This window comes from Urocampus carinirostris, chromosome 14, assembly GCF_059441175.1.
Source record: "Urocampus carinirostris isolate Australia breed hairy pipefish chromosome 14, RoL_Ucar_1.0, whole genome shotgun sequence".
Lineage (NCBI taxonomy): Eukaryota > Metazoa > Chordata > Actinopteri > Syngnathiformes > Syngnathidae > Urocampus > Urocampus carinirostris.
Window position 1 is genome coordinate 3,385,969 of NC_142362.1, and position 25,666 is coordinate 3,411,634.

General features: G+C 40.8%; 1 protein-coding gene across 3 annotated transcripts in view; it reads right to left on the reverse strand.

Moving 5' to 3' along the window:
- Positions 1-25,666, reverse strand: part of kdm6a (lysine (K)-specific demethylase 6A) — an 81,828-nt gene that overhangs the window by 38,391 nt on the left and 17,771 nt on the right. For 2 of the 3 annotated variants that reach the window (XM_088352502.1, XM_088352503.1), the window contains exons 6-10: positions 17,695-17,815; positions 7,429-7,483; positions 7,058-7,092; positions 5,597-5,690; positions 722-848 (exon numbers count right to left, since the gene is read on the reverse strand). In XM_088352502.1, the coding sequence (XP_088208628.1) occupies positions 722-848; positions 5,597-5,690; positions 7,058-7,092; positions 7,429-7,483; positions 17,695-17,815 (432 nt within the window). Of the gene's footprint in view, positions 1-721; positions 849-5,596; positions 5,691-7,057; positions 7,093-7,428; positions 7,484-11,402; positions 11,567-17,694; positions 17,816-25,666 lie in introns of those variants that run through there. The other variant, XM_088352504.1, reaches the window with a different exon arrangement.

Below are 25,666 nucleotides of genomic sequence, written 5' to 3' on the forward strand. Positions count from 1 at the left end.
TTGGGTTCAGTTTGTGTTTGTGTTACATGTTTAAATGTGGGCGCATGCGGCTTATATACAGGTGCGGCTTGTGCGTGTACAAAATCGGTTTACTTCTTAAAATGTGGTGGGTGCGGCTTATAATCAGGTGCGGTCTATAGTCCGGAATTTACGGTAGTTGTTATCTATAGTGGCAGCAGGGAGCAGCTCTAATATAACAATCATTAAAATGCGGGCATCAAATTCGCGTTTGTCACCAATCAAAGGAGCTCGCTCGCACCCTTTACGATTGACCCTTTGTATATAAAAATTGTGACATATCTGGTGGGCGGGACTTAGCCTGAAAGCAATAGCTCGTGCAATGTCAACAAGCGTGCGCACTAAAAACGTAACCACTCCCCCCCACAATACCACACAAACTAATGCCAGCTGCCGCTCATCACAAGGAAGAAATGCAATGCCGAAGAGGAGCCACCAGAGAGCAGTCTCTGTGACATTTTTAAGCAGACTTGTTGTTAAACATGGCAACAATTTCAAGTATTTACAAGCACTTCACCCAAAATTCAAACACAACATTAAAATTCAACCGTTTTAAGGATTTTCAAGGAGACGTACACCCACACAACTAAGATAGTACTGTAATTGTAGGTGTTGCATTGAAATCTGAGTTTTGTGATCATTAAAGATATGTCAAACGGTCATTTTACCATTTTTTATGGGGGGTGGGGGGGTTTCTTCTTACCTGCCAAGAAAGTACCAAGACTGGCCAGAGTTTGGATCTGCTTCTAGAGACTTCTGAAGACACTGGATGGCATAGTTGTCCTTGGTGCTTTTATCCCCGAGCTGCTCCACTGTGTGATGCATCCAGCCTGTAAAATAAAGACCAATACTTTAAAAAAGACCAATAAATTGAAAAAAACCTTGCTCGGGTTGAGAACCAGTTGATTCAGAGTAGGACTATAAGCAAGAACCTTCAACAAGCAATCCTTTTCATGTCTGACTACACTGCCAAAGTGCACTTATTGTAAAATAGACCACTACTCCCTTACAATTACTACAATACACACCTGTGGCAAGCTACACTTATCGCCATGACAACGTAAGGATGCCAGACTGGTATAATGTGTTTTACTACCAGGGGATGGGGAAGCTTTTGTGTATCCGTGAGGAAACTGGAAGAATAATTCACCTAAGGTTACCGTGTTTTTCAGACTATAAATCTGACTGTATTATAAATCGCACCAACCCCAAAATGCCTAAGTCGCACCTGCAGTACAAGTCACATTTTTAAGGTGTACGGTATACGAACATGACATGACAGACATGCATGGTAATGTCACTAAAGACGTAACATATTAATAGTGATTCTGATAGCTAGCACAAAGACCACGCTAACCAAACCATTACTTTCACTCCAAATCACTAAATTGAATACAATTTTAATCCTCTGGGTCTCATTACAAGAAGCCCCTCGACTCGGGAGGTAGAAGAATCCATGTCGCTTACATTAGACTCATCTCATCAGCTACACCGCTTATCCTCAGTAGGGTCGCGGGGGGTGCTGGAGCCCATCCCAGCAATCATCGGGCAGTGGGCAGGGGACACCCTGAACTGGTTGCCAGCCAATCGCAGGGCACACGGGGACAGACAACTCACTCGCTCATTCACACCTAGGGACAATTTGGACCGGCCAAGTCACCTCAAATGCATGTTTTTGGAATGTGGGAGGAAACCGGAGTGCCCGGAGGAAACCCACCCAAGCACGGGGAGAACATGCAAACTCCGCACAGGATGTCTGGAGCTGGATTTGAACCCACGCAGGAGGTTCCCAAGACATGAACTGTGCCGCACATGCTAACCACTGCGCCGCAAAACACACACACAAACATTTTTGGACCATGGCCAACCCAAATGCCCAAACACCCAAACAGGTTAAGCACCTCGGCACCCGAGTTGGTCATGCTTTCGTCCCTCCAGATGAAACGGGACACAAGAAAGCGACCATGTCACTCGGGTCAGGGTGACACAACACACTCTTCTGTTCAATAGCAGGGCCCGACAGCTTTCACTGGTTTACCCCTGCCGCATCATACGGGTGCCCTGCCCATCCCTTAGAACGCGTCCAAACATCCCACTATCCTTTTACAACACCTCTCCACTCATTCCTGAGGCCATTATCAGTTTTTATAAATTACTGGCAATGTTAAAACGCTCAACACAGTCCTAGACCGCCCTCTTGATGTTTAGAATAGAATAGAATAGAATAGAATATACCTTTATTGTCATTGTTACAAATGGGCTAACATATTGTGACAACGAAATTGGGCATGACACTCCAGTTTTACACATAGTGAGGGTATGAGCAAGAAGATAAAGGAACAGAGAAGATAATGTTATAAAACAAGGGGAATAAGGCTATAGTTATAATTTACATGGTATTTACACAACAATGTCAGCATGTGGGATGTTACATACAGGGTTGTCGTGATAACGTTGTATCGTAACGGTTGTGCAATATTGTGAATAGTGTGAAAATATGTGAAGTTATATATTAATGTGTAAACAATTTCTCATATAAGGTTTAGTGCGTATCGTATAGTAATGTGTCAACAGTTTCACTTATAAGGTTAAGTGTGAAAGTAACTAAAAATAACAAAATAATGTGATAATAATTTCATACATAAGTCGAATCGGAGTATAAGTCGCACTAAGGCCGGGGCGAAAAATTTCTTATCGGACGATATTGTTATTTATCGTAGTAATTTTCATATCTTTCCTTTCACATTTTAAGTCTCATTTTGATGCTAAGTAAAAGTTTGATGATGCTTTAACCAATCTTTAATGTCAGAACAAAGACGTAAATAATTTTTTACACAGTATTTCACAAATAGGTCACTCCAAAATTATTGGTATATAACGTGCACTCGAGAATAGTTGGCACCCCTAATCTTTTGTATTAAAAATCGGTACAAAATTAAATTTAACACTTTCCAAGCTCAAACTAAGCATTGTAAAAGACGGACATTGAACAGGCACGACTGTGATTAAAATCATTTGTTGACGACGTAAACTATAAACTCCATTCCAACATAACATTGACAATGTCAGGTCGATTCAAGTCATGTTTATTTGTGATGCCCTTGATCACAAGGAGTCTGACCACAGATTATTGCAAACTACAGACTATTATGACACCATCCCCTGATCTAAAACCTACATGAGGGCAAGGAAAAACTAAAAAACCCCAACATGAGGAAAATGAAGAAACCTTGAGAAGGGACCGCACATGAAGTCATCCCCCTTCCAGGATGACCAGGCTGCAACGGATGTTGCAATAACAAAATACATTTATATAATGTCCGATTCATCATCTGATAAACCTAATAGTTGTTTCCCTTTTCGTACTTTTGTAATTCATATCTTTCGGACGACTTTCTCCATTCCCTAAGATTCGTCTCTGGTACAGTATAAAAATTAGTTTAATAATGAGATAAGATCTAATCCCCTTTCACATGTCATCTTTATCATTGGTGGTCTAGTGCAGTGTTTTTCAAACAGTGTGCCGTAAGACCTTGTCTAGTGTGCCGCTGGAATTTGTCCAATTTTATCTTTCAAAAGAAATCAGGCCATTATTCAGTATTTTTGCTATCTTTGGACGAGGAACTGTAATAGTCATCCATATCAGTAGGTGGCAGTAGATTTTTGTATACTTTTTATGAACTAATTATCAGCTCTTGAGGTAGCACAGTACATTTAATAACTTAATTTGTTTAAGCGGTTTAAGATTGCACTGTAAAAAATAAAAACAAATAAATCACATCATTCTTTATTTTAAGTATTATTTTCTTTTTATATACCAATTATCTGCTTATGAGGTAGAACAGTGAAATATTTGACAAAACTTCATTTACAAACATTTTCGACGGACGGTGTGCCTCAAAACTTTATAAATAAAAGTGTACCTTGGTTCTAAAACGGTTGAAAAACACTGGTCAAGTGGTTCGATTCCTGTTGCATCAAATGTTTTGTGATTTTGGTCAGCGATATTTTTTTGAACTGATCAGTCATTGAGCAAAAACGGTATACACTACTGTAAAACATCATTTATAACGTGTCCAAAACTTCTTTTTTAGGGAAAAATGGGTACGGGAATGGTTCTCACTAGCATTCTCCCTAAATTTCTGTGATGTCAATTTCTTTAATAGGTAGCAATATGGAGTCAAAGCATTCCTAACCTCAGGCATTCATTGAAAAGTCAAGAAATTTGAATATTCACAGCCTATTTTTTTCAAAGGAAGTTATCCAAACCCTATTTTTGCCAAACAAATAAATATTCTGCAAGCCAGTTAGCAAACCCTCAATTGACCACAAATGTGTGTTTCAGAGAGATCACGCTTAAAAATGGTATTTTTCCATCTTCTAGTGGTTAGCACATTGGCTAACATGCAAAAGGTTCTTAGTTTGAGACCAGGTGGTAACATGTTGGCCTGGAAAGGGGTGGGCACCACCAGGCTGTACTTGCCCAAGAGACACCACAGGATATGGTGCCCCATACAACCCTAGTGGGTAAGGGATCCAACCAACCTACCATACACTCAATGTAGACAAACAAGTTTTACATGGAGCTATTTCCAAAATATCAAATATGAATAGAATGACTACTTGCAAAAAAAATAAAAGAATATAATTTTAACTTTCTAAACCGACATCCACATGAATAAAGTCGTAATGTCACAAGGATTCAGTGACCAGTGTTCTCGCTTGCCCGCGTCCCTGCGTCCTAGACGCATTATTTTTGCTGGGGACGCATCGTGTCAAATAATCGTGCGTCCCCGGGACGCAACTTTTTTTTGACACGAAACTGTCATTATCATTTTTTAACAAAGATTTACCGCACTCCAAACTTTTCGTGAGGCAGATCCGCCATTGTTGTTTTGGTCTCGCGGTTCGAGTTTTCGTCTGCACGCCGATTTCCAGTTCGAGTTGTGTAGTGAAAGTCCGTTGCTTTTGAGAGAACGGGCTTTTTCGGCTCAACTCATTAAAGAGAGCCAGCTCTCCAACGGCTCACTTGCTTTGATACATTATATTACGAATGATGATGTTGTATAAAGAAGTTAAGAAAAAAAGGAAGTATAAAAGGAGAAAATGAAAAAAGACAGGTTTGTGGTGATCCATTTTAATCAGTATATTACCAACAATTATTTAATGCAGAAAATGAATGAATTTGAATAAGAAAATGTATTATTCTACTTAATTATATTTGCATATATTTTTTCCTTCTACAGTGAACGTCCACGCGACTTCATTTTTTAAGTATTTTTTATAATAAACCTCATTCATGTCGAGCAACTCAGCGTCTCAACAAAATGTTCATTAACAATATATATGATATAAGGAAACACATGTACAATATAACATGTTAAACGACATAAATAAACATGTTTGAAAAAAAAAAAAAGGATTTTTTTTGTATTTTCTAAGGGAAAATACAAGTTTGTAAGGGCATGGAGCACACTAAATCTTGGGGATCCATAGTTTTTTGTCGGGACCCATAGATTTTTGAGCATGCGAGTCTCATCAATTTTAACAGGTAAAATGAAGACTGAGTGAAACTCACCAAGCTGTTGCAGAGTGGTCGCCTTCACCTGAGCAGGGAGATTCTCTGTCTGCAAGAGACTTTCATAAGCTTCCTTTGCTGCCCGGTACTTCTTCTGCAGGAAAACGGACAGAGGACGTCGAATTTTATGACACGAGGCAGATAGACAAAAGACTTCCTCACACTTGGAATGACCGTCTGGACAAACATACTTGAGGAGGGGGAGGGTGAAAGAGAAAAAGACTCAGGTCTAGACTATTAAAACCTGTTACTGTGTAGAGTCGCTATGACTGCTGCTCTGCAGTTGTGGTTGCATTAAACAGGGATCAGAATGGAGATTTTCATTTTCAGCTGAAATAGCCAGGGTCCCTTCGTTACATCAAATGACTTCTGCCTCAAGCGAACTCTGAAAAGTTCATTTCTTCAGCCCAAGATCGGTCACCCCCACACGAAACACACGACGTAGCAGCCACCCATGCTTACCTCATTTATTTCAATTCTAGTGCCGCCTCAAACGCCCCTGTCACATTGTTTGCGTGAGTGGAATTAAGAGCAATAAAATTCTACGAAAAGGCTGAACTGGTTTACATGAACATTCACAGTTGTAGTTTAGGCCTCTGCGAGTGTCCTTAGCTAAGTTTCTTGTCAAGGCATCTCCAATTAATATCCTCAAAAAATGATATGCTTATATGTGGTCTGATAATTGCAGGGTTCCTAATACCCTTTGGTGGACAAATTGGGTAATGCGGCTTCTGACCACCGACCACTCCAAGGAGCCAAATCCAATCATTTATTGACCATTTTTCATGTGCATTATAAGTATTCCATCATTAGAAAGCCTTAATTTGTTGGGGGTGGTTTTGCAAGGCCAACTATTATGATTCTCAGTTTTCTTATTATTATACCCATATATCTATCTTCTGTATAAAGTGTGGCTTGCAACTCCTCTTAGGGCTTTGAGAATACCCTAATGGTTTACATGTTTAAAAGAAATCGGCTTAATCGGGAATTGTGTGATGTATCTTGTGTTAGCGATAGCAGTTACTACAGTGACGTAGTCCCATCCGGAATGAATGGGCTCATTAACTTTAAATGCGAGCGCTTGGTCACCATGGAAACCAGGGGTGTTTCCAGATATTTTAATAGGGGTGGCCCAAGTGGTTCACTGACCCACATGAAGTGTAACCATGTGAAAAAGGCATGTAAATGAGTAGATCCTAATGACTACGTGATAACTCTAGCATGCTAACAACTACTTGCTAACGAGTAGATGCTCACGAGGAGATGCCAACGACTACATGCTAACAAGTAGATGCTAACAACTACAATTGCCGCGGGAACTATTTTACACAACGCAAGTCTATTTATACCAAACACATTCAAGGCACAGATTATAAATTACAGTATACCTTTCATCTAGAAACATAGATTGACTAAAGCATTGCAGAAAGAGGGAAAAAAAAATGAGAATGGTTCACGTACCTGGATCTCATACAAATGAGCGATGTGGAACTGAACTGAATAGGAAGAAAATAGACGGAGAACAAAAGTCAATATTGCATAGTAGGTACAAAAGTTACACCCAGCATTAAGGACAAATGGGAAGGACAGTGGGGTGTTTTCGTGTGTCCATGTGTGAGTATAGAGCATGTGATGTGAAAAGGCAGTCAGCATGTGCAGTCTGCATTTTAAAATCCAGCATCTCTCCTTCTGCTCGTCTCCCAGGCAACTCCGTTTTTAGGGAGACAACAGCAGCGGAGAGGGGAATGTTTTTACATGAAGTCAGGAGGCCGCGATATGCATTTTTCATATAAAATTTGCTGTTGGTTTGCAGAAAGTGGACAGTGACTTACTTTCAGCCTTGGACAAAGTGCAGAGGTTTGAATCGATCAAAGCCAGCTGGAAATGCTGCAGAGAGAGAGAGAAAGACAACTTTTCAATATCCTTCAATCCCTTGTTAGGGTACAAACATCAGCGTTAAAATACCTCAAAAGGCAGTGTTACAGTACACCCTGTAGCTGTTTGATATGAAAATGAAGCCTTTTTGGGGTTCTATGTCTAGGACTTTGATGATGATGGCGGCGCGCGTGGACGCAGCGGCTCACAGCTCTTCAGCTAATTTTCTATTTATTACCGTTCTCTTGTCTTTTTTGCTTTCTTCTCTGGACACATGCGTGGCCAATAATACCTATAGTCGGGAGGAACTTATACAATTGGGTCTGCGTCTAAATTTTGGGCACTTTTTATACCACTTATTATATCCCGCAAGAAATACAAAGGGTTGCGGGATCTCCGTGAGTGGCCAACCCACTTACAAAGCGGCGGAGACGGCGTAGGGATCGCAAACAAAAGCGTGGCTGTCGCTCGGGCAATGGTGCTAAGCTAAGGGAGCTACATCGGCGAAACGGCAGAGAAGGACACGAAGATAATGGAATTGTGCATAATTCCACCGATATTTCTTCATTGATCTTGCCTGTCAACCGACGCCTGAGAGTTAACACACCCTAACGGCGACATCTTGTGACGATTTCTACAAAGACTTTAGCTAAATATAATTTCCCCCTATGTTCCGGTCCGGAGCCCTCACTCTGAAAATACTGGTCTACTAGTGATCCCAAGAGCCAAGAAGAGATCCGCAGGTTGGAGAGCGTTCTCCATTCAGGCCTCGGTGCTGTGGAATGCTCTTCCCCCAGAGATTCCATCTGCAACCTCAGTTGAACCGTCTAAATCTAGGTTTAAAACACACTTCTATTCTATAGCATATGAATAACCTAGATTTTATGTTGACAATATCTGTGTATTATTTTCCCTCATGTAGGTTTTAGATCAGGGGATGGTGTCATAATAGTGAAATGAAATGAAATAAAATGCATTTATATAGCGCTTTTTAAGTCAAGACTTCTCAAAGCGCTTTACAGTGTGCTTCACATTTCCCAATAGCGGCCGTGCAGCCATGTAAGGCGCTAACCTGCTTATTGGGGGCATTAGGGGTTCAGTGTCTTGCCCAAGGACACTTCGTCATGTAACACGGAGGAGCCGGGATTCGAACTGAGATCTCTTGATCCCAAGATGAGCGCTCTACCTCCTGAGCTACTGCTGCCCCATAGTCTGTGGTTTGCAATAATCTGTGGTCTGTGCAGCCCTTTGAGACTCTTTGTGATTAAATGCTATACAAATAAACATGACTTGACTATGTTGAAAATATGAAGTGTAGAAAAATTGTCAATCTAAACGACAACACATTTAGGCAACAAAAACTTGATCAACAAATACAGTGAAACAGTATATTGAAGTGTGGATGCACTAGTGTGCTTAGCCCAACAAACTGTGGAATCCACCAACTCATCAACTATGCATGCTCGTTTGGAAGAGTGATAGAGCGCATAAACTGCAACAATAAAAAGCAAAATATTGGTTCACTTTTATTTGATACTATCAGCGGCAGAGGTTTTGTGTTTATGGGTAGCACAAGAAACACACTGGTTTGTTGCTTGGTCAATAAAGCCACACAGCATTCCATACACGTGTTTGAAACAAGTATAGTATGTTTCAACCTGGAAGGGGGATAACCTTATGTCCAACCCATTCAAGGTTTCTTAATTTGTTTTTCCTTGCCCTTATGTAGGTTTCAGATCAGGGATTTCTTAAATGATGCCGGTGCAGCCTTTTGAGACTCAGATTAAGAGCTGTAAAAATAAATGTGACTTGACTTTGAGCAGATACATTCTCTAATAATTCTACTGATGGATGACGATCCGCAGATGAGATTTCTTTGTTGTCTTTTAGACTCCTTGTGATTAAGGGTGTCACAAATAAACATGACTCGAATTGTTTATTAGACGGAGACTCAAGGTAAAAACGGGTTGGGGACTATGCACTACAATAACAGCCGAATCATTGACACACACTGCTCGCTCGATATAGAGTTTCTAGCAGTATCGTGTAGACCCTTCTATCTACCGAGAGAGCTAACTGTGGTCATTGTGCTTGCTGTTTACGTTCCACCGGAGGCTAACATTCCACCGCGTGCTAACGTTAGCATAGCGCTAAATCTCCTGCCCGCTGCTATCAATAAATAGCAGCTTGCACACCCCGACGGAGCTTTTATCGTCGCCGGCGACTTTAATCGGGCATGTTTAAGGACTGTACTTCCCAAATCCATTCAACACGTGGACTGAGCAATCAGGGAAAATACACTGGACTCTGTGTGTACAGTAATATCAAACATCTAGTTGGATCCGCCCCTCTCTGTCTGTCCCTCACCCCCTCATACACCCCCCTCCGGAGGAAAACAAAGCCTATACAACAAAGACAGTTAAAACATCTTCTTTGTTCCTTTATCTCTTTGTTTTCCTTATCCTCACTGTAAAATGTGGACCTGGAGTGCCACGTCCAATTTCGTTGTCACAATATATCCCATGTTGTAACAATAACAATAAAGGTATATTCTATTCTATTCTTATTATATTTGTTGCACTTCGAGTGTAGGATAAGTCTGTTGGTGATATGGTGCAATAAATATTACAAGGTTCTACAACACAACCATCTTTCTCTTTTTCTCTATTCAACTGAATTAAATACTGCTCAGAATATTTCAAATTATTTAACATTAAACAACCTTTTTTTTAAAGTAACAAAAATAGTATGAACTTAAGTACTATGGAGTAATTCAGCTACTAAATTAGTTCCTTTATTTGTAGAAGTATTGAGTAATTAATTATTTTTCGAAAGCAACATGCCCAACACTGCAAATAAGTGAACACTTTGGTAATAAAGTGCACAAATGCATATGTTGCTCGTGTTTGAACCCGTTCATCAGGTGGTACAAATGCTAACGTCAAAAATGTCCAGCTATCGAATAGCTTGAAAATATAATCAATAGGCTTGGCATACTATTAGTATTTAAATAGTTAAGTGTGAAGCACATTGTTAAGCGCTTTGGGAGGTCTTCAGTGACTTGAAAAGCGCTATATAAATGCAGACCATTTACGTCATTTCAAGGTAAGTTTGCATGTCACGATGATGAAGTTCTCACAAAAAAGAAAACTAGCACAGAAAACGCACTTTTATCTAAAACCGACAATTGCATTAAAATTGCAATATGGGTCTTACAAATCTTAATTTCACTTAATTTTCCCCTCTCAATCATGCAGCCCGAGTAAATGTATTCGACTCCGTTCCTTGCCTCACACAGCATTAATAAGTTTTAGAATTGCAAAAATGATTAACCCTTTGGCTGGGGCGGCAGTAGCTCAGGAGGAGCGCTCGTCTTGGGATCAGGGGATCCCAGTTCGAATCCCGGCTCGTCCGTGTTACATGTCGGAGTGTCCTTGGGTAAGACACTGAACCCCCAATACCCCCGATAAGCAGGTTAGCGCCTTACATGGCTGCAAGGCCGCTATTGGGAAATGTGGAGCACATTCTAAAGCGCTTTGGGAAGTCATTGACTTGAAAAGCGCTATAGAAATGCAGATTATTTCATTTCGTTTCATTGGCGGGGCCGTTTGTGGCTTACACGTCGTAGACTGCACACCGCTGCGATATAGACAAAGCGAGTTGCTTTATCTGGGTCAGTTGGAGACATGAGCGCAGCTTATGCTTCTATGGTGTCAACACTCAAGATTAAAATCATTATGAATAGCAGTAGTTTTATTTTTCAGACATTATGAACAATAAAGGCCTGAATGTTTCGGGGACAATCAACATCATCCGGTACACATTAGAGCAGGTAACACAATGCAGACGCGTGCACACATGAGCTTTAAATAACTCGCCTAATAAACACAAGAAATATCTGGTCATAATCAGCCGAGCACAAAAATGTTACCTATGTTAGGTAGGGTAGACTCTTCAGCCACCTCCTGGAAGCTCTCTAGCTCATCTTTCTGCAGCTCCCTCCTGTCCTCACCTCCCTCCTCCTTCACACGTTGGCTGATAATGCGGCACTGACTGTAAGCTTGACATTCCACCTCCCTCCTCATATCTTTTGCCTCGCTCTCTCTCACACTCTAATGCTCACTGCTATCTTACTTCCTTTCCCCCCCCCTTCTCCTCCTTTTCTCGTCTACTCCGGTGTCAGTGATTACTATTCAGCAGACGGCTGCAGTAGTCGGCGCAGAGAGAAAAAGAGAAGACACACAATACCTCAAAACAGCTACAAAGGCTGTGTTGAAAGCTAATTTTGCAGGGAAAAATTTGCTCTTTCAACACCATCCTTTCCCAAATCATCTAAATCAGGGGTGTCAAAGTCATTTGAGCTCGGGGGCCACACGATTGAACAAACATTCTGTCGGGGGCCGGACTAGTAGATTAAAGAGAAAGAAAAAGAGAGAAAGAAATAAGAGAAAGAGAGAGGGAAAAGGAGAGAGGGCGGGACAAAGAAAGAAAAAGAGAGAGAGGGTAGGAGCGTGAGAAACAAAAGATAAAAAGAGAAGTCATGAGAGAGGGGGAAAGAAAAGGGAGAGAAAGAAAGAAATCCAAAGAGAAAATAGAAAGACAGAAGAAGAGAAAAGAGAAAAGAAAGCGCGAAGGGTAGGAAGAGAGAAAGAGAAAAGAGAGAAAAGGAGAAAATGAAGTTAGAACAAAAGAAGTTAAAAAGAAACAGAGAGAGAAAGAGACAAAGAGCAACAAAGGAAGAGAAAAAGAGACACAGAAAGTGAAAGAGACAGAGTGGGAGAAAAGGGGTGGAAAAGAGAGAGAGAGAGAGAGAGAGAGAGCGAGAGCGAGAGAGAGAAATAAAAGTACAGTGTCTTTGTTCGAGGAACCTGGCTTTGGCAACATCAAGTGGACATATTTCAACCTGCAGCTTGTTTTTCTCTTGCGCTTCTCTGAGTGTTGTCTCGCGGGCCAGATTCAATCCCTTAGCGGGCCTGATCTGGCCCGCGGGCCGCCTGTTTGACACCTGTGATCTAAATACACCGCACAAAAAAACTGAAAAACTCTTGCAAAAACACTACCTCATACGAACGTAAAATGGTACTCATGTCTATGTCTCTTGCACATGTTGACTGCACTATGTTTACTGCTCACCTTGCACAATGTTGACTATTTTTTTTGCACTATGATGACTATTTTTGCACCAAATGCATATTGCACAAACCCTTACGATACCAAACTGTATGTGACGTGCTACATGACGACATTTCTTGTTTAAATATTGTGTAAATTATAACTATAACCTTATCCTCCTTGTTTTATAACCTTATCTTCTCTGTTCCCTTATCTTCTTGGTTTTTTACCTCACTGTGAATGTGTGAAACTGGAGTGTCATGCCCAATTTCGTTGTCATAATATGTTAACCCATTTTGTAACAATGACAATAAAGGTATATTCTATTCTAAACCAGGGGTCTGGGCTGAATGGCTCGCGAGCTGGGTGTGTCTCTATTCTTTAATACATCAGGCTCGGAGATATAATTCACTATTTTAACAGCTTGAAGCGAGAGAGCGAAAGACGCAAACTTCTCAGCGAGATGCAGAACGCAGAGCAGGTGTCGCCTTACAATACAGGATACGTGACACGGAAGTAAAACTAGTTATAAAATAAATAACAAAATCAATGCCAACTACAGGGCAGCACGGCGGCGCAGTGGTTAGCACTTGTGCGGCACAGTTCATGTCATGGGAACCTGTCGTGGGTTCAAATCCAGCTCCAGACTTCCTGTGCGGAGTTTGTATGTTCTCCCCGTGCTTGCGTGGGTTTCCTCCGGGCACTCCGGTTTCCTCCCACATTCCAAAACATGCATTTCAGGTGAATTGGCCGGTCCAAATTGTCCCTAGGTGTGAATGAGCGAATGAGTTGTCTGTCCCTGTGTGCCCTGCGATTGGCTGGCAACCAGTTCAGGGTGTCCCCTGCCCACTGCCCGGAGATGGCTGGGATGGGCTCCAGCCCCCCGCGACCCTAATAAGGATAAGCGGTACGGCTAATGAGATGAGATGCCAACTACAATAAGATCCTGGGATGTGTTTCAATTTTACCTGTTGGATTTTCAAAATCTTGAAATGTTTCCCAAAAATTTCAGTGTTGGCCATATTTAGCATGTGCACATTTTTGACATTATTGTCGGGCTACATTAGCAAAGCTATTTCCCGCTTTCAATTTGTCCAGCAAACGCACTTTTTCAGTAATTGATAGCATCTTTCGCTTCTTCTTAGGTTCACAAGCGTCACCAAGGGATGAAGGGCGTTCAGGAGCCATCACGAAGAATTCACAAAACTTTAAAAATCACCGCGAGACAAAGGCTAACTGGAGTAATGGCGAGAAGCGTACTGTATTGTGCTGTACGTAGAGTAAACGCACGAGATATGCGTGGCATACCGTTTTGAATGGGCCAATGGGGAGTCGAGTATTCAGTGAGTGCTGGCCAATGAGCTTGCGTTTATGGCCGTGACGCTTGCGTATACGTGCATTTCTTCGTGTTTTTAAATTTTGTAAAATGATGCAATTACTAATTCTAATTGAATATTTTCTTTTCAAATTTTGTAAAATAATGTCATTTCTAATTTTAATGTAATATTTTACATTATTAATTTTAAAAAAAAAATATTGATATACCGTAAATTCCTGACTATAAGCCGCTACTTTTTTACCCAAATGTTCAGCCCTGCTGCGGCTTATTCAGTGAAGCGGCTTATTTAAGTAATTTTTCTAACCAGCGGCACTCGAGAACAAAAGGTCAAATTTAGACCGGTGGAATTGTGCGCCGAGGATGCTGGAATATGATCGAGTTATCCTTATGACAGAGGAAAGAAATTCGTTTCAAATGTGAGGTAGACGCCCTTGAAAGCGTCATAAATGAGGACGGTTTACCGTGAAATTCACAATTGCGACATGTTTTGTTTTTTTTTTAACAGCTGCGCTTTGTGCGTTGCGAGCGTGTTAAGAGTAGCGTGGTGGTACCTTTCACAGGCACAGTTTGGGATGAAAGTTATATTATTATTATTATTAAAGCTTTGGAATCTCTCTCGGTGTACCGTCTTTCTTTGTAAATATGTGTAACCATGTATAATATGTATTTGCAACTGTATATTTTTGTCATGTATTTATTTGTATTTATTTTGGACACTTATTTTTATAAGTCTTGCACTGACCCATTAAAAAGAAGGGGCGTAACAGACGCGGGGGATTCTGGGAAGTAGGGACCAGTATAGGTGAGTGTTTGTGGACACGGCAGACAAAGGTGGATATATGTTTTTCCCACCCTTACCTTTGGAAATATACACCTTTTTTCCTTGGATTACTTTCAACGGGTATCCGGACTTTGCAGGTCTGCATTAAATAATAATTACCGGTATCATTTTACGTTCGATACGCCGACTAAGTAACAGGTTGTGGCGGCATGTTCCAGGTAAGTCAGGATCTTGACTCAGCCTCATCATTGAAAGAGGTGTCACGGATTAGATAAGATACTACGACTGATAATGAGTAAGTGACAGAGAAACAATAAATATATTCAGGTTTTCCCCATTTAAATTGATCGATTGAAGAGGACTTCTTTACTTAATGTGGGTGCATGCGGCTAATATACCGGTGCGGCTTGTGTATGTAATAAATCCGTTTTCCTCCCGAAATGTGTGGGGTGCGGCTTATAATCAGGTGCGCCTTATAGTCCGGAATTTACGGTGTGTATATATATATATATATATATTTTTTTTTTTAATTGTTTTTTTTAACATTTACAGACCGCGAAGCTCTGAAGCCGCGAACGCCAAACCGCGAAGTAGTGAGGTCTCACTGTAGTATTGTTTTTATCGTAGGTGTTTGCATCACATATGACAGGCAGTTGAAGTTAGCTCGTGTGCGACTGTGTTTGATGTGAGGGTGTGTGGCGCTGGCTTTGTGCCAACACTCAAGGGCTGCCTGCATCCAAAACTCAATGAAGGACAACATGCATCGCTTGGCAGAGCACAACAGATGTCTTTGCGGGGAACACTATGATGCACCACTTACCTGTGTTCATTCATCAAGTTGTTTTTTACAGTTCAAGGTAGAGTTTTGCTAACAAGCATCATAAATAACTTTGCTACAAGGAATCAAAAAGCAGCATTTTCTATTTTCACTGAACATACATCCCGAGGCTGCAAAGACACTGAGGAGAAACAAGGTTCATGACCTCAGTCGTTTGAGGAAACATTGTCAAGGTCTCCAGTTGTAAATTTGTAACATTATACAGTGCCGTATTGCTTCTTTATTTTGCTATTCTGTTTTTGTGGATTTTAGTCCATTACAGAATATAATTTAGACCACAGGTGTCAAACGGGTGGCCCGCGGGCCAGATCAGGCCCGCTAAGGGATTGAATCCGGCCCGCCAGACAACACTCAGAGAAGCGCAAGAGAAAAACAAGCTGCAGGTTGAAATATGTCAACTTGATGTTTCCAAAGCCAGGTGCCTCGAACAAAGACGCTGTACTTGTATTTCTTTCCCTCTCTCTCTTTTCCACCCGTTTTCTCCCTCTGTCTCTTTCACTCTCTGTGTCTCTTTTTCTCTTCCTTTGTTGCTCTTTGTCTCTTTCTCTCTGTCTTTTTAACTTCTTTTGCTCTAACTTCCTTTTTTCCTTTTCTCTTTTCTCTCCTTCTGTCTTTCTATTTCTCTTTGAATTTCTTTCTTCCTCTCCCCTACTTTTCCCCCTCTCTCACGACATTTTATCTTTTGTTTCTCACGCTCTCTCCCCATCTCTCTTTTTCTTTCTTTGTCCTGCCCTCTCTCTTTTTCCCTCCCTCTTCCTCTTATTTCTTTATCTCTCTCTTTCTTCCTCTCTAATCTACTAGTCCGGCCCCCGACAATGTTTGTTCTATCGTGTGGCCCCTGAGTTCAAATGAGTTTGACACCGCTGATTTAGACCATTGTGACATTTGTTAACCTGTTGTATGGTTAAACTGTGTATTTATCCATGATATAAATATAATTTTATGTAGAACCTAGAAGGGTATGGTAGTTGAAGTAGATTAACAACACCCCTCTCTTTAGAGCACAGGTGTCAAACAGGCGGCCCGCGGGCCAGATCAGGCCCCCTAAGGGATATAATCTGGCCCGCGACACAACACTGAGAGAAGCGCAAGAGAAAAACATGTTGCAGGTTGAAATAGGTCAACTTGATGTTGCCAAAGCCAGGTGCCTCCAACAAAGACACTGTACTTGTGTTTATTTATCTCTCTCTCTCTCTCTCTCTCTCTCTCTCTCTCTCTCTCTCTCTCTCTCTTCCACCCCTTTTCTCCCACTCTGCCTCTTTCACACTCTGTGTCTCTCATTTTCTCTTACTTTGTTGCTTTTTGTCTCTCTCTCTCTCTTTTCCACCCCTTTTCTCTCACTCTCTGTCTCTTTCACTCTCTGTGTCTCTCTTTTTCTCTTACTTTGTTGCTTTTTGTCTCTTTCTCTCTCTGTGTCTTTTAACCTCTTTTGCTCCAACTTCCTTTTCTCTCTTTCTCTCTTCATACCCTTCGCGCTTTCTTTTCTCTCCTTCTGTCTTTTCTATTTACCTTTGGATTTCTTTGTTCCTCTCCCTTTCTTTTCCCCCTCTCTCACGACTCTTTATCTTTTGTTTCTCACGCTCTCTCCCTCTCTCTTTTTCTTTCTTTGTCCTGCCCTCTCTCCTTTTCCCTCCCTCTTTCTCTTTTCTTTATCTCTCTTTTTCTTTCTCTTGAATCTACTAGTCCGGCCCCCGACAGAATGTTTGTTCTATCGCGTGGCCCCCGAGTTCAAATGAGTTTGACACCCCTGCTTTAGAGTAACGAATAAACCAACGATATCACTGATAGATGCCTGCAAGAAAATGATAGAGATGTTTCTCTCAGACAAGAAGACAGATCATTAAATTGCCTTTGTTCATCTGGATGGTGTAAAAAAATTGGACAAAGGCCCCTGTGACTGCACACCAGGCGAATGTCAATCATATAAGCCGCCATTTATAAAGTACGATTGGCCTGGGTTAGCTTCATGTTTACGTTCTTGCTAAACAATCAGGGTGTTGGATCGGATTAAAATGATTTTACATTACTTTTAATGGGAAAAAGGATTTTCCGTGATCGACCAAATCGGTTTTCGAACAGGGTCCTGGAACGGATTATGGTCGAGAACCGAGGTTCCACTGTATTCAAATACAACAATTTAAGAGTGGCTGTACCTTTAAGCTGGACTCATGGTCTGTGTTGACTTTAAACATGAGACCCAGTCGAAGGTGAATTTCTTTTGCTCGGGAGAAACCGGGGTCGATGTAGAGCACCTCTTGAAATGTCTTGATTGCCCTGAAAAACATCATGCAAGTTGATAATACGGATGCAAACATGTTTTGAAATCACCGACATGATAATTACATGATCACCAAGGTTTAATGAAAAGCACTTAGTAAAACTAAAAGAATAACGGCTAAAAAAAAAAAAACCTCAGGAAAAATTTCTTAAGACTATTTAGGAAAATGAAGATATACCACAATTGCATTTAAATTGTAAATGCTGTGTAGGTACAAAAAACTAATGGAGTCAGCAATGTCTGTCTAAGGCTCTAAATCTCTGAAGTGAGCCGCTTATGGCAATGCTATGATATGCTGATGTATAGTTTATGAAGTATGGGATCTTGATAACCCAGTGTTCTGGTTTGCCGGCGTCCCTGCGTCCTAGACGCATCATTTTTGCTGGGGCATCTCAAATCAACGTGCGTCCCCGGGACGCAACTTTTTTTGACACCAAATTGTCATTATTACCCGATTACCCTTTTTTTTTTTAACAAAGATTTACCGCACTCCAAACTTATCGTCAGGCAGATCCGCCATTGTTATGGTCTCGCTCCGATCTCGGCAAACGAGATCTCTTTGCTTCGAGATGACGTCATTGTTTTAGTGGTTGTCGGGTGAAAGAGAAGTATGCCTCCGTAAGAACAGTTGGTATTAGGTGCAAATCAACAAAAATTTGGTAATGCCTTCAGTGTCGGTAATAAGTCGAAACATAATACAGGAAGTGGTCACAACGGCAATAATTCTGGCACGATAAAAAGGGCGGAGAAATTTTTCAGAAGACCGCAAAGGCAAGGAAAACATGTGTTTTGAAACAAACGATTTGACGAAAGATAAACAAAAGAATACTCCTAGCAAGAAAAGGACTTTTCTGCCAAAATGGACTCAATTATATTCCTGGTGACGCTATGAGGAGGATGATAATGGAGGCTACATGTTCTGTGATGCGTGTACCCAGCGTGACAAAAAAACTGGATTGCATAAATCATTTCGCAATACGAACTTTCAGAAATGCACATTGGATCGGCACCACGACAATGAAAACCACAAATTAGCTATGGAAATTCCGTTGCTGCAATTGGACCTTGAGAAGGCATTACAACTGTGGCGGGACAGCAAACCACAAAGAATATATGAACTGAAAAATCTGAAGTGATTAAAACTGCATGAATATATAGACTCATATTTCAGCAATATTATTTTGTATCATGTACAATATTTTTGTGAACTGAAAAATCTGAAGTGATAACTGCTTTGTATTACCCATTGAGTGCAATGATTAAAACTGAATGAATTTATAGATTTATATATTTATTTATATATTTGTCGCCGATTTACAATTTCAGCCTCGATAACACAAAATTTTGGGGACCCATAGATCTCTGTTGGGACCCATAGATTTTTGACCCATCACTTTTCAGAGGTAAAATGAATACTGATAACCAAGCTCTCAACCAATTTGACCGCTGAATACTTCAGACAGGGATCCAGATCTATTTTCTTGTATAAAGAAAAGTGAACTAATAGAAGTAATCTGGGTATTATATTATTGATCACAATCAGCAAATTATATCAGCAAAAGTGCTGTACAAAACATTTATTTGACAATGGATCGCAAAAGTACGTACAAGTAAGTTTTGGGTGGTCAACTTCTTATTCTTGGGACCAACATTTTCATATGAAAATTTCTGACAATTTGAGTATGTGCAGCATCTGGACTTCCAATGCTTATTATGGTCCTTGTGTTCCCCCAAACTCTAACAATCATCATTTAGTTTCCAAAACAACAATCAGGAGTAACTGATAAAGCACATCATTATCTCCAAACAGAAGAGCAGCTTCAGCGACAGACTGAGGAGATCATTTCTTCCTCATGCCATGAGGCTCTTTAACTCCACCCGGGGGAGTAAAAGCCCATATTAAACCCCACCTTACAGATATTTGCATATAACCCTATTTTTATTACAGTGTGTATTTTCCGTAGCACTATTTAAATACTCTATATCAACACGTAATATTGGGTAATTTTGTATTCTATATCTTTTAGTTTATTATTTTATTTTTCAGTGCAAGGATACTGCTGGAAGTGTGAAGTTCCCTACGGGGATGAATAAAGTATCTATCTATCTTATTAAAGCAAGATCTGTAAATGCAGAGTTTAGAAAATATTATTTCTATACTCCACAGGCTTGACCATGAACAAAATCGCCAAACGATAGGTTCATGATTTGATTTGTTTGGGAGGGGATAAAGGTTGTGAATCTGTATGCACAATTTGATTATCATTAAAACCCTTTTTTATTAAATCTGGCAGGCATCCAACGTGTAGTGTTCCTACTCACAATTATACAGATAGCAAAATATTTCACGTGCCGGTAGACTCGAGAAAATTAGTCTCAAAGTTGAAATTTGCCTCATCTCTAAAATGGCGCCGTCGCGAACGGCAGCCACTCCAGCAGCTCCCGTGTTATTTTTGCTATTTTTGTGAAAGCGAGCTCTGTTGTGGGCACAGAACTGGACAGCCTGACAACTGCAGCTGAGAGACGGGCACTGAAAAAGCTGCGGTCAATCATGGACAGTTCATCACATCCACTACACAGCATTATCTCCAGACAGACAGAAGAGCAGCTTCAGCGACAGACTGCTGTCACAGTCTTGTACCACGGACAGACTAGAGATATTTTCTTCCTCATGCCATGAGGCTCTTAAACTCCACCCGGCGGAGTAAGGCCCACATTAAACCACACCCCCCACATTGCATATTACCGTATTTTTATTGCAGTGTGTATTCTGTGTAGCACTATTTAGATACTCTATATAACACGCTACATTGGGTATTAACACATCACATTGGGTATTTGTGTATTGTATTCTTTTTGCTTTATTATTGTTTTGTTCTCCTGCGCAGGGATGCTGCTGGAAGTGTGAATTTCCCTGTGGGGATGAATAAAGTATATATCTGAATCTTCGATAGCTGTGACATCATCCCATCAAAACTTATTACAATGGCGGATCCCGTTCATGCCACATGAAAAGGCAGCACCACAAATACCGCGATTTTGTGATTTTCGCTGTGTCTCGTGGTTGGTACAATATTGTAAGGCTAATTCCCCTTTGGCGTCGAGGTTGCCGAAGGCTTTCAGTTTGGTTTGATCCAGGTTAGCCCCCGTTAGCCTGCCATGCACATGGTTTATTGGGTCGTGTTTGTTGCCGTAACCGATTTACGTTGTTGGTTCCCAGTTAGCCTGGCTGCTTCTTGCATGTTTTAGGTCGGCCAGCCTTCCATTTTGCTGCCAATTGGTCCCAGAAACACCCGTTAGCAGCCAGCTAGCCTGCCGCATTCAAAGGTTTATTCCTTGCTGGTTCATGTTTGTTATCGTAGCAGTTTTTTTGTTGGTTACCAGTTTGTCTGGCTGTTTACTGCAAGTTTTTCGTTGGTCAGCCTTAAGTTTTTCCCCCGACGCAGCAGCCAACTTTTCGTTGATCATTCCGGTTAGCCCGTTAGCTCTTCGTCTGTAATTTTCGCCAGCTAGCCCTATTTTAGCTACTAGCCTTTTTTGTACTAGTACTGCATCCAGCTGCGACAGAACACCGGGGCATTTTCCACAAAAACTACCAAAACTTGGCTTAAAACACTCGTAACCTCTTTGACTAATTAACACATAAACCAATATGGTGAGTGCATTGCTCGGGTGCCGATGTTCTTCACATGACATCACAGCTCAGTAGGTCAAAGAAAAGACAGGCCTTCTTCAAAGTGCATTATCTTGGAAAATGGGTGGAATACCGATTTTATGAAAAAATAAAATATAAAATAAATAAAATAAAACTATTTTCCCAGATTATGCATGTTTTAGAATTTGGGTATCATCCCCATCATCTTAAAATATTGCTCATGAATCACCCAGTTGCTGTGTGTTTTGGATTTTTCCATTCTCCAACACAGGTTATATAAATGAGCAGCTTGTTAATCTGCAGGAGCTTGATAATGGTCCTGGGTATTTGAATTTCCTGTGTGGCCCTTGAGAAGCTAGGTGGCCCACCGCTTTTTAGCATATGTGCAGTCACGCATCCACTCTTGAAATGCAAATAAAATAAGTGCTATGTAGAACCTTTCCATGACATTGTGCACCTAACCAAGCCATGTGAATGGCATTCAGAAATTAAAAAAAAAATCCAGTACAAATGACTTGTAGTGACATTGCAAGATTATTGATACAAATGTGAGGACCAATGTTCAATTGCACACTGCCCAGACCTATTCAGCGCACAAGAAAATCTATCCAGCGCATAAAAATCCCTCCTTGACATTGCATAATTAATTCACTAGCAAATACGGCCATTATTACAACACAAACATACCCAGGGTATCCCCAGTTATCATCCATTTAAAATACAAGACTTTTTACAAACCTGTTCAAAACCACGTCCAATGAAATTTAAGACCAATCTTAATTCGAGAGAATCTTTCAGAAAAACTAAGAAATAACTGCAAAAGACCGGGACAAGTACCGTAAATTCCGGACTATAAGCCGATACTTTTTCCCCAAACTTTCAACCCTGCGGCTTATTCAGTGATGCGGCCAATTTATGTCATTTTTCTAACGGCCGCCAGCGGCGCTCGAGTACAAAAAGTAAGATTTAGACCGGTGGAATATATGCGCCGAGGAAGACTGCAACTTCACTAAAACTGGCCGCATGCGAAAGGCAACTTTTTCGCAAGTCTGCCAGTGGATCCTGACAACGTGGGGCAGCATCAAAAAATCCACCATAACCAACGGGTTCCGAAAAGCCGGTCTGCTGCGTGACAATGAGGAGGGCACAGAATCAGGAGTGGATGAAAGTTCCAGCGACAATGAGAGCGCAAGTCCGGCTGCGGGAGCGTGGGACGACGTCTATATGACACTGTTTCTTTCCGACACTGAGGAAGACGACTTTGATGGCTTCAGTTATAAGGAGGAAGATGAGGACGGTTTACCGTGATTTTTACAAGTACGGTGTTTTTTTTTAACAGACCCGTTTACTGTGTTGAGAGCGTGTTGCTACCATTAACTGCCCTGTCAGGCACTGTTTGGGATGAAAGTTATATTATTATTATTAAAGCTTTGAAAACTCTCTCGGTGTAGCGTCTTTCTTTGTAAATATGTGTAACCATGTATATTATGTATTTGCAACTGTGTATTTTTGTAATGTATTTATTTGTATTTATTTTGGACACTTATTCTGATATGTCTTGCACGTGCCAAATAAAAAGAAGGGGCGTAACAAACACGGGGTGACGGGAAGTGGGGACCGGTAAAGGTGAGTGTTTGTGGACACTGCAGACAATAGTGGATATATATTTTTCCCACCCTTAACCTTGGGAAATACACACTTTTTTCCTTGGCTTACTTTCAACGGGACCCGGACTCTGCAGGTCTGTATCAAACGTTTAGTACCGGTATCATTTTCCATTCATTTTGCCGGCTGTGATTTATGGACTGTGTACTTTAATGAAGGACGTTCAAACCAAATTCCGTCTCAATAGCGGGACTAAAGTCCGGTCTGGGTTAATTTTATGTTTGTGGTACATTCTTTTAATGTGGGCGCATGCGGCTTATATACAGGTGCGGCTTGTGTAAGTGCAAAATCAGTTTTCCTCTTAAAATGTGGTGGGTGCGGCTTATAATCAGGTGCGCTCTATAGTCCGGAATTTACGGTAATCACTTTTTCAGTAAAGCAATACTGAGTCCATGCACACAGCTGGTCCAAAAGTATTACAAATACAGCCTACAGCCCTGTAAATCTCTGCTGCAATCTTAACTTATCAAAGCGGCGCTGCCACAAGCGGCTGCCTTTTCCAGCAGCTGCCCTATTGTTTTATTGTCTGCTCCTATCTTCGGTGTTTTGTCTTCCCGTTTTGACAACTACACTATGGATTACTTCTATCCTATGGGACATGGGTTTTAGCGCACAAAAAAATGCGTGTATTCAAGGAATTTCAACTCCTTGCCCTGAAGAATTCTCGTGCCGGCGTGATGAAGGGGCCTATCGTGGAAGAAGAGCCGGAGCTAGCGAAGCGGCTAGCGGCGTTATAAGTCTTCGGTACCATCCGTAATCATGGTAAATGCGAACTCACGACCAAATAAGATCATCGAGTGTTGGTGGAAAACATCGAAGCGCACAGGGAGCGCAGTTGCTGTGTTTTGCGGAACGTGGCTCACATTTAGCATTCCGGACGCTAACGTGTAGCCACCCGGAACTACCCGGAGCTATCCGGCTTCAACGCCGCTAAACAGAGACACGAAAGCCGGGGGGAATCGGAGAGGAGGCGGACTTGCTAACACGAGGTGGTGTATCCCTGGATTTTCACAAAGAAAAGTTTTCCATCTGCCGCAGGGATGTCGAACTTTTGGACTGGCGTGACGTCATCCACTCAGCTACAAGCAAATGTTAATAAACAACGGGGTAGACTGCTGGAAGTGTGAATTTCCCTACGGGGATGAATAAAGTATCTATCCATCTATCTATCTAACACTGAATAAAACCAAACTTTAATTTATGCTTCCAAATTTTATTGCACGTCGTTTCATTGCATTTTTGTTACAATGCAGTATTCTATTTTTATTGCACAATATTTAGACCAGTTTTCTAAACACAACATTGTACTTATGTCCTGCCTAGTTAACTTGATAGCTTAACATTTTATCTTCAAAGTTTTTTTTTACATATTTAACTCTGGAGAGCCGTATCCGAACTTGTTGCATACAATGTTTCAATACGTTGATATCAATGGCAACAAAGACAATTCAATTCAAAATGTTACCATTATGTAACAAAAGGTAATTTTTTAAAAACGGAAATCTCAGGTTTAAGTTCTACCAAAAACCGCTGACGTTTGTGGACCGTGCAACTTTTCCAATAGTATACTAGCCACTTCATTATTATGTGGAAAAATAATAAGCAAAATGTAAATTGATTTGATCCTTAGGTTCTGGACATGTTTGATAACACTGTTGTTCCAAGCAATGCTCATAGACTGTGTGATTGCTCAGACCCGTAAAACATGAGAGGGAACGTTGGTAAGGACCAATGTTCCCTGTAAATCTGAGCGTTCACACAAAGTCGGTGAGCGACGCTTGAAACAACAGTGAGCAACCATAATCCCAAGTGTGGCAACTAATCCATTATCAAACATGTCCAAAACTTGACATCAAGTTCCATTTTGCTGAGTTCCGTCATTGCAAAATTATTTTTCTCTTTTGAATGAATTGACTCATGTACGATGGCCTACAAACATCGTTTGTTCTTACAATTCTTTCACAAGATATCCATTTCTTTTTTTTTCCTGAAATATTTTGTCGCATAATATTAACATTTTTGGGGGCTTATTGAGTCGGTTGTAAGATACAGAACTGTACTTCATCACATTTTTAGTGGAAGTACAATGTTGGCAACAAGATTCACTTGATATCATTGGAAATTATTTGAATGCAACAAACTTTTTCTTCTTTTTTCCGTGTTTTTTCCTACTTTTTTTTTAAATACCTTTAAAAAAATCTCATTGTGTTTAATTTTCCCAAGTGGTTACTTTTTTCTTTTTGTTCTCCATTTACTTTTTACCTACATCTCTTTCTTTTCTTTTTTTCTGTCTTTTTTCTCTTCCTTTTGTTTCTTTTATTCTCAGCTTTTCACTACTTTTTCATTTTGGTATTTTTTTCTTTTTTGTTCTATTCCCCCTTCCTTTAAGTCATTTTGTGTATAATTTTACATAATATTTGGTCATGTTGGGATTAAAGAAGCAAAAACAACCTGAAGAGCCATTGAGGACCCGAAAGAGCCGGTTCCTTTTAGTGAGCTGAGCCGAAGAAGCCGGTTCTCGACAAAC